Source organism: Poecilia reticulata, linkage group LG9 (assembly GCF_000633615.1).
Source record: "Poecilia reticulata strain Guanapo linkage group LG9, Guppy_female_1.0+MT, whole genome shotgun sequence".
In the NCBI taxonomy this organism is placed as follows: Eukaryota; Metazoa; Chordata; class Actinopteri; order Cyprinodontiformes; family Poeciliidae; genus Poecilia; species Poecilia reticulata.
The window spans coordinates 22,172,263-22,182,274 of NC_024339.1; the positions used below are offsets into that span (position 1 = coordinate 22,172,263).

The 10,012-nt window shown below is 42.5% G+C and overlaps 1 protein-coding gene across 2 annotated transcripts; it reads left to right on the forward strand.

Annotated features, from left to right (window-relative positions):
- The first annotated feature begins 12 nt into the window (after positions 1–12).
- Positions 13–9,736, forward strand: pik3ip1 (phosphoinositide-3-kinase interacting protein 1). 2 transcript variants are annotated; one of them, XM_017306797.1, is made up of 7 exons: positions 13–753; positions 851–1,260; positions 1,450–1,578; positions 2,070–2,186; positions 3,891–4,085; positions 4,208–4,286; positions 8,004–9,736. In XM_017306797.1, exons 2-7 carry the CDS (start codon positions 1,149–1,151, stop codon positions 8,209–8,211), a joined length of 840 nt encoding a protein of 279 aa, XP_017162286.1. In that variant the 5' UTR covers positions 13–753; positions 851–1,148; the 3' UTR covers positions 8,212–9,736. The 2 variants fall into 2 exon arrangements, with proteins under 2 accessions (XP_017162286.1, XP_008416877.1); XM_008418655.2 differs by having other exon boundaries at positions 13–730.
- Positions 9,737–10,012: the final 276 nt, after the last annotated feature.

Consider the following 10,012-nt stretch of genomic DNA (forward strand, 5'->3'; position numbering starts at 1 on the left):
TGGGGTTAAATTGAAGTGGTAGCATTATGGCACATAGTATAATTCTCTAGCACAATCAAGCAACTACGTTAGTTTCAGTTATAAAAATGCTGTATGTATCAAAAATGACTTGCAAGAAATTTGACGTCTTGAAATCGGGCCTCTGTCTCTTTAAGAAGCTCCCGCTCTTTTCAACACTGTTGCGTGCTGAGCTCAGCAGACTCGCAGTTCTGCCAGGTGTTTGCTCGTTGCGGCTGCAGCTAGTCTGAGGGAGCCGAGTTGCTCTCTGTGAGGTGGAAACTCCACGGAGGAGCTTTGTACAAATAGACGGCACTTCGGGAGAATAACCAGGTCCGTTTAGAATGGCTGCCACCAGTGACGTTTCTGTTAATAATGAACATCTTTCGTTGACAGCCAGCTTCAACCCCCTTAAAGAATAGAAGGCGATACAAGCCCCCGAAAAGGATCTCAGTGGGAGAATATTCTTGAGGCAGTTTGAATGTGAAGGAAATATCCTACCGGGAGAGTTCAGAGTGTGTCGCAGCGTACAGGACGGGACAGACGCTGTGTGTGTTTGTTCCCGTGATTGCCGGGAAAACTGGATGAGCATCTTTTTTGAAAAGTGGTTTAGTTCGCTCTGGCTGAGTCACGTGTCGGCTGGCCTCATTACCAGCTACACAGAGAAGCAGCTAGGCTTTATTATCCTCTGCAGATCCCACTTTAGACGGAGGCCAGCGGGAAAAGACGCCTGGTAGGTTTGCAGATGGGGAAGAGGTAAAGCTTTAGATGCAGCATGCAGATAGAGACGGATTAAACTCCACGGTTAGGTTAAATACGGAATTAAATGAATGTTGGTGATGATTTCTCTCAGGGCTGAGATGACAGACTGGAGCTGAAGTTCTTCGTGAGTGAGAGGGAAAACACCGAGGAGGAAGAGGAGGAGGAAGAGGAGGCTTTAGGACCTTGAGATTCGCGCTCCTCCCTCTTTTCCTCCTGCACTGAAGGCTGTTTACGAAGAAAGCTTCAGCTCTTGACAAAAACAAGGGCTGGGACTGAAGCGAGAGGAGCAGTGTGTCTGATGCATAGGCTCCTCACTCATTTCGATCCTCCAATACTTACAAATTATAACTTTTACAGAAAGGAGGAGAGAGGGGGGGAAAAAAATCACCATGTTGTCGGTGAATTCAGCCCGGCAGTTTTCCAAAATGTTTTTTTCTTTGCACATTGTTTTTCTGAGCGCCACCGTCGTGGAAGGCAGCACACCGAGCGGGGGGCACAGAGGTAAACCTGCTCACTTTGGTCTTTTTATTGTGCTTTTATGGTCAATTTGTGTCAGTAACAGAATTAAGTTCAGGTACGTAAAATAGCAATAATATTTGCTTAAGGGTCGTCTTTGTTGAGTTTTAAAACGGCTCTGACAGTTTTGATTGCACACGTTTTTACCTCCTATTCTCATGTTTCATTTCTCAGACTGTGTGAGATCCAGAGGTTTGGACTACAGAGGAGAACAGCAGAGCTCCTCCACAGGTCTGACTTGTCTGAACTGGATCAACATAACAAGGGACTATGATGTTGAAGTGCACCCAGATTCACAGACAGGTAAACAGACGCTGATGTGATCTTTGAAGCTTCATGATTCTAATTTGATTGACTTTGATTCTAATTTCTCCTCGTTTTGCTGAGTCTAGTGTCTCTGATCACATTTGAAATGTCACACGTGTTGACGGTTGCAACAGTGTCCCCACAGGGCAACAAACGACATCTGTTGACGTGTCGGCCTGATAAAGATGATAAATGGAAGCAAAATAAGCAAATAACTTTTGACGTATAGAACAATAACTACATGGCTTTTACAGCCTGTGCTCCGGAGAGGAGTCTGTCTGTGGTGTTAAATGGCCTCTTTGATGCAGCAGATGCTGTCTCTGTTGTTTGCTTCTCATTATGCTGTGATGAAGTGCTGTGAATAAGTCGTGAATCCAGTGGTTTATCTACTGGAACAGAGACGGGGCCTGTTTTTTTTTTTTTTTTTTTTTTTTCCCAAGCGAAGAATCAGTAACGGAGCTCTTCTGCTTTTATCGGCTGCTCTGTAGGTGCTGGAGATCACAACTGCTGCAGAAACCCGGACGCCTCTGAGGGGCCCTGGTGCTACATTGCAGCCCCAGATGGAACAATCCAGAGGCAGTTCTGTGCAATTGAGACGTGCAGAGGTGAGCAAACGCTGCACCCAGTAATGATTAATGTGTTTGAGTTATGTGCAGCGTATTGATTAGTTTCCCTTCAAAAAAAAAAAAGAAAAAGGGATTTGTTGAAAACTGTAACAGTAATGATTCTTTCATTTGTTGGAAATTTCTTTCACAGAAATGAAGAACCTTCTTTTTCGCAAATAGGCTTCATAAATAAAAACTGTGGTTTTTGAAAAAGTGTAGAATAAATTAGCCTATGTTTTATCAATCTATAAATTATTTTTATGCTGGTTCCCATATTGAGTGGTTCTAATGCCCCCCAAAAAACCACATCAAAAGCAGGAATCTTGAATCATGGTCATTAGCCAGTCATGTTGTAGGGCCACATTTTACTATGTTCTTCCGTTCCTGTAGACTAGACAGCAGAACAAGTGATGGTAAACCCCTCGAGACACAACTGGAAGATTTCCCAAAGAACTTGAGTTGATCCCTGGCAGATTGGCACCCTGGGTGGGGAGTCATGTTGCCTTTATTCAAATCTAACACTGTTCTAGCTTCTCTGAACTATCAAAAACACAGTCTTCCAACTCAACACAAAACTAGTTGCAGTTTAGTTGTGAACTCTTTCCTAGCTCGATGTGGAAGATCAGACAACTTTCCTTCAGCTTCATTCAGCTTTTCAAACTATGAGCTGTAGTAGGTCAGTTGGTCTGAGTCGTGATAAGTCATGTATGCTCTCCTTTGTTTCTGGCTCCTGGTAGACACCAGCAGAAGTGAGACAATAACAAAGCTGCGCACATGGGGGGGAAATGTTCCGCCCTTTGACCCAGCCCCAAAGCTGCTCTCATTGGCGCAAAGGAGCCGTTTCCTCTTGGAGACAGCAGCTCATTGGCTGCTTCAGTTCATGGCTTCAGGCCTTTTAACTTTGGTTGAAGTCGTAAACAACCCTGTGGGAGGAAACTGAGCAGAGACTTGGTGTGCAGACGTTGGAGTCTGTAACTCTCATCTTATGTTGCTCTTGACTGAGAGTTGAGCATGTTTATTTCCGGTCCTCTTTTTTTTTTTTTTTTTTTTTTTTTTTTAAAAAAAAAAAAAAAAAGGAGAAAATCCATCCAACAGTCCTCTCAGCAGTGTAGGTTGGAGCAATAATTCAGGAAGAGGCTCAGTTTGGGAGGGGGTTTGCGTCAGCACTGATGCTTGCAGAGCGGCGATAATTAGAAACCACACAGTCCGGATGACGCACTTCCAGTTGAGTCTGAAAAGAATAACGGAGACAGAGATTATTCTAGCAGAAGCAGTGTCCTTCTGAACGTCAAAACAAATAATTTGAGCAATACCTGAAGAGTGCCGTTAGTATCCATAATTCATGAAGAATGTTGTTTTGCTGTAGTGACTCAGACTGCATGCAGAACTAGCATGAAAAAAGGAAAGAAGAATTGTATCGATCCTGGGCCAGGGATACTTGAGGTCTGCCTTAATTCTAATAGAAAAAAAAAAACAGCTTGCTGTCAAACTGAAAAGTGCATCTAGTGGCACTTTTCCGCTAGATGCTGGAAAAGTGCCTCCAGTATGATCTTTGGTATATGTAGAGTATGCATCAACTGGCATTAATGGTATAAATTTGCCACTAATGTCAGCTGTATGTGTTTAACATTTTTGAATTAGGACAGCAGCACAACATGGACACATGTAGAGGTGTTTAAATCTGTCATTTTCTTCCGTTTCTAGAGCAAACGACGGCTGCGCCAGCTGCGCCAGCTGAGGTCGGGTCCCTCAGACCTACAGAGATCGTTTCCTCCACGCAGAGCTTGCAGGCAGCCACGCCGGGTGAACAGAGAGATGTTGCTGCTGTGCAGCCAGTGATGGGCATCAGCCAGAGAGTGAGAACAGGACCCAAACAGAAGAAGGACCTGGGAACCACTGGTACGGTGTTCTTCTTATGAGTCCATGACACACGTCCCGTGTGCTTGCTGTTTACATAAATCTGCAGCTTGATTTTGTTTTAAGTGATGCACATGAAATTCAGGGCTTTCCTGTTTTTGCAGGCATGGTCCTGGGCAGCCTTATGATGGCAATTATAATCATCCTGGGAGTGGGCATCACGCTTGGCTACTTTTATAAAAGGTTAGTATTTAAAACTTAGCATTTTCATATCATTTTGGCTTTTGTGTTTGAAGTATGTCTAATTCCAATACATACTGGGATAAACTAGAACTCTTCTGGTCTCTTTTATGAAGAATTTCTATTAGAGGTGGACCGATTGCAGTTTTCTGGCTGATCACCGATTACCGATCTTTAAAAAGCATGACCTGCTGATTCCGATTTTGGCAGAAACCTTTTTTTTTTTGTCTGAAATGTCACTACATATTGCAAGAAAGTCACAGACCTTTTTCAACAGTGGGGTGACTGTTGTTAACTGCAAATGTGCAGTCGTGACCTGGTGGGCCGGTCCGTTTGTCAAACTTCTGTCATGGCAGCGCAGAAGAAGACAGTGGCTGATTTTTAGACGTTTGCTGAGGTAGATAAGATCGGCTTCACATGTAAGTACCGGCCGATCACTGATCTCCCAGAATTATCAAAATCTGTGCCAATAAATCTAATTTCTATACTCAAAGCCAAAAATTGCTGCTGCAAAGCCTGCACTGCTTTCCATTAATCTGCCAAGCCCTGACTGTGCAACAGTCATGTGTGAACTCCCCACTGGTATTTTTCCAAAAACATTGTGCAACAATAACACCGTCTCACCGAGTATCAGATTCACAACAGCACCAGTGTCAACAGCTTAGATCACATTTACAGATTCACGCACACTGAAGCAGCAGGTTGATTCATCTTTTAATCGGCTGTTTAGCAGAATCTGCCAGTTGAGTTCACAGCAGTAAATAAATAAAAATCATTTTGTTCTCCACAATGCAGTAACACATTTTACAAAAAAAAAAAAAACGTGTTGAGAAAGTTATGTGTCTTTTTTGCTAAATCGCAGAGGTTTAGTTTAACCTTAGGCTTATAACACAAACCCCTTTTTTAAAGGTTAGAACAAATATCCTCCACATGCACCAGTAAGACCAACAATGGATAAAATGTAACCAGTCAGCTTAGCAGACTGGTCAACCCATTATTATCTTATTGTCTTGCATTAACCTCCGTGTTGTCAGTTGTCTTCTCTCTTTTGGGAAATGTTTTTGCATGTCAGACATTTACAGAGAAATGGGCATGAGAAGATGACATAATTGCACACACATCTGTGGTTTCATCTGTTGCTCACACTCGCCTCTCAAGTCTGTTTTTCCAATTAGACTTTGTTGACCGTTTTACAAACAGCTTATCAGAAAATGAAGCTCCTCCAGGTCTTTTCTAATCTTCCTTATTTGATGCTGTGAGAGGGGAAGGGTTCAGGGACGATGGGGTTAAATGGGTAGAAAAGCCTCCTCTTTCACATCTCTAGTTATGTAACATGGGATATAATGGCCCATATAATATGAAAGAGGGTACTGAGAGTCCCGGCAGAACAATCCAAAGTACCCTCTCAGATCTGAGCTCGGCTGTCTCATCTTATTAGCAGAGCTTTCGTCATAGATGTCTATTTTAGGAGGAGATTATTAATAAGGAGGAGAAGAGTGTTATGTCAGAGGCCTAATACTTGTCCTCAGTGTCCAGTGTCATGCTCTTCAGGAATTTGGTAGATGAGCAGGTGTTATGGATCTCATATTAACTAGAGGTGTACTGGGTAGACTTTAGTGGCCATTTTCCAATTTTGGCAAAGTTTTCATCTGCTGATATTGATCTTATTGACATTAATTAGTGGATAATTAATGTTAGGAGGAGAGTCAATGTCACATCATGTGTTAGAGAGAAGCCACTTTAAAACAGGTTTAAACTAAATCTGGAACTAAGTGCGACTCGCACAGTGGAAGCAGCAGTTTCTGTGTGTATTCTCTATAGAGACTTTTTACCTTAAGATGAAACATTGGATTGTGCATGTCCTTCCTGTTATCTGCTCAAAGTCTTGCTCTCACAATTGAAGGAACTGCAGACATGTTGTGGCAAAAGTGATTTCCTTCTAAACAGTCCTCTGCATTTTTTTGACACTGAAAAGTAGCTAACTTTGAGTTTTCACTAAGTATCAACAGTCTCCATATCAAAAAAAGTTGTAGTTATTACATCCTCGTGTCGCTCAGATATGGAGCTTTCACTCAAGAACAAAAAAGAAATCTGATTGTTGAATTCCCAACTTAAGGCCAACCAAGCTGAGAATCGTCTATTGCTGGTTACTGCTCATTTTTCTGTGAAATCTCCAGTTTCATCGATTCATCTGCAGCCCCAGTAATGAGGACGGGCTGTAGACTGTGGGTGAAACACATTTTTAAACAAACAAGGCATAAAGTGGATCGGATAGGCATGGCTTGGTCACCACTTTAAGCAGCATATCAGAAAGAGCGTCTTCCAGTTACCCAACGCCCAGTTCAAGCTTAGAGATTTAGTGCCAAGATTAAGTTTCAGGCTGTTAATTATTTTCTGACAGTGGTTACTAATGTAATAAATTTAGATTTGTCTCCCACACCATCCCTAAACTTTTCTTGCTGATTTAAAAAAAAAAAAAAAGTTATACTTTGTTTACTAGAAAAACTCCTTGCTATCTGACAGCTGAGTATTCGGGAATGCACCGCTGTTCTTACACAGAAACAAAATCATATTTCTACTCCCTACTTCCCCAGGTCAGCTGTGGTGTGTTTAGGATGATTACTTGAAAGCTTGTTCTCTTAAAACGCAAACGATGAGCAGTGCAGCGTAATTTAAACTTGAATTACATTTCTTGATGAGGTCAACAAGCCTTCTTCCGTTTCTCTTCCATTCATAATTTCAATTGAAAAATTGAGAAACTCCATTCCCGCTTTGATTCGCGTCTTCAGCTTAGCAGCTCGTTTCGCCAAACAGAGAGGCTAAAATAGCAGGAACAAAGCTAGCGTGGGCTGTTTGCTAAGCAACAGGCGTCAGAAAGTTTCTGGAAACAGTCTGGCATAAAGCAGAGGAGTTAACAGATCCCCGATGATGGATGGAGTTGAAGGCCGTGTTGTGATGGCAAGAAGTTGGAAGCGGTTGGCTGACGGGAGGCGTTTTCACTGAAAAGTTTGTTTTGAATCCAGAACAGCAAAAAAAACCACTGAGCGTAGCTTCTCACCACCCTGCTGCTTTGGAAAAGATAAACTCTCCCAGTCAGATTTTCGATCACTCATCAGTCCTTGGTGTTTGCTTGAAATCTGCCACTTTTCCAGTTTTCTGAAACAAATAACAGCTTCAGGACCACTGAGGGCTGAAGGAGATCGTGATCTGCACCAATCAATTTCTGATCTGTGTTTTTTTTTTTTGAGAAGCGTTAACATGTCGATGCAGATTAAGGCTCGTTGTTTAACAACTACAATATAAGAACGGTGGTCTAAACATGTCTTCAGATCCTATAGAGAACATGGCAAAGATGTGGGATAAACAGATCAAAGTTAAGTTTAATCTTAAACGCAAAACACTTTGGCTGAGAGCCAAGGTGCTAAGGTTGGACATCACCCTTATAACACAACCTTCACCTTTAACGTGATGGTGGCAACATCGTGCAGCGGGGAAAAGAAAGCTGGACAGATTTGATGAATGTTATTCTTCAAGATATGAAAATGCATGCCACACTCACACACTCTTTATTTGTGAAGCAAAAAAGAGACCAGTTTTTCCTTTTCCTGATAAAACGTGTAGAACTCCAGTGAACGTGTTCAATTCTTATCATGTCAGCATTTTCCTCCTTTTTTGTGCGCTTTCAAATAACATAACTGTGTTCTGTGTTTTCCTCTTTAGGGGTCAAAGCCTGAAGAAGCAGCATGAGCAGCGGCGGTACGAGCGTGAGATGCAGAGGATCTCCCTGCCCCTCTCAGCCTTCTCCAACCCCACCTGCGAGCTCATAGACGAGAACACCATCGTGATCACGGCCGAGCACGAGACCACCCCCGTCCAGGAGGGCGGAGACCCGCTCATGGGTCAGCACGCCGGTACTCCCGGAGCATGAGAGGAGAATGGGTTCCTCAAACTGGACCAAAACCGCTCCCGCGATCCCCATTTCTCCTTTCCGCCTCCCTGAGGGAGCTTAAGTTTCAGAAGAGTCGGGGAGCAGCGTCGGCTCCAAAGACTAAAACTGCCTGCTGTGTCATTTGTTCTCCGTTCTAATCTGTTCATTTTTTTTCCCCCCTCAATAAGTGAGACACGGATGTTCTTCAGTAAAACAGACACAGTGGTAACAAACTAGAAAAACCACTGAAGTATTTTGTTTTCTACAGAATGGTCTACCCTCAGTTTGAGCTTTAAGTCAAGTGGACTTTGACTTCATCAGTGTTTGTTGGAAAGCGGGTCTTTGTACAAAGACGATAATTGTGGAACGGGGAGAGATTTCAGCTATCTTTTGTTTTTCTTAAAGAGGCGAGTCGAATTTGTCAGGCTTTGATTTGCGTGTCCCACTGGCTGTGCCGCGGGAGAACAGAAACATGTTCAGTAAGAGTGTTTTTTTTTGTTTTTTTTTTTTTTTTGTCTTGCAGACACACCACTGACACAGATGTGTGTCCATAAATAGTCATGCTCCTCTGTTGCAGGATGCGTCATGTAAACAACGGCCCACGAAAGACTGAAGGAAGAGGCCTCCAGCTCTGAAACTGCCTTAGAATGATACGTCTGAATGTATCCTGTTTGTTCTGATAGCGCTTTCTGGCAAACAGAAGAAGACTTGCCCCCCCCCTTTCATCCACAGGTTAAGGAGTGACAGGAAAATACAAGAGTTCTCTCGGTACGCATGAGACACACTAGTTAGTCCTCAGGAGAAGACGGCGCCGCCACGACACACAACATAAAGAAAGCCTGGATTCAGTCTCAGCCGTGTGTGACAGTGTGCTGCCTGTAGATTAGCTTCCTGTGTTGAGTTGTGCATCTCAGAGTAGACATTTGGGAATGGAGTAGAGCAGGAACAACCCCACAGTTTGGTGTTTCTTAAAACGGTGAAAAACCTGATTGCATGTGCATGACTATCTGCTGTATGTTTATCATTCAGGGACCATAATGCATCTCATTAAACAGCACTGCAGCTTTCATTAAAAAAAGAAACAAAAAAACATGTATATAAGTAGAAATCATCAGACAGGGAAGGTTTTAGTTAGTTCCTTTTGTTGCACTGTTACTTCCCAATGGGTTATTGTTTGTCATGTGATCACTCCGGATGATCTGGTAGTGTTGGACCTTCATCTGCAATCATTGATTGCTGGTGTTTTTTTCTCTTGGCTGTAATAGGTTTTATCATAACGTACTATGAGTACTGATGTTCAGCATTTGATTTTTAGTACTGTGTGACATTTGTTGTTGCTCAGACTGACATTAAAAACACTCTACAGTGTAATGTCTTTTCTTTTGAATAAGAAAAAAGCATAGGAATGAATATTTCTACTGTTTAAGTGTAGTTGTTGCAGTTGTCATGACAAGAATGTAGTACTAGCTCCCTCTGGTGGCAAAACAAGTGAATAAAAGCAGACTACATTTTTAGAAATATTTCATTTCAAATCTTATTTCTTTTTGGTAATTACCGTGTGGCGGAAAACTGGCAAAAAATGCCAGAATCTGTGGCATGACTGTTTGAGCTCCTTTGCTAAAAACAAAATAGCATTGTAGCCTCTAGACAAGCAAAACAGGAAGCAACATATGGCTAAAAACTTGCAACTGGTTCTAAGTTCTCCCTGTGCATGCGTGGGTTCTCTCCGGGTACTCCGGCTTCCTCCCACAGTCCAAAAACATGACGGTCAGGTTAATTGGTTTCTCTAAACAAAAAAACT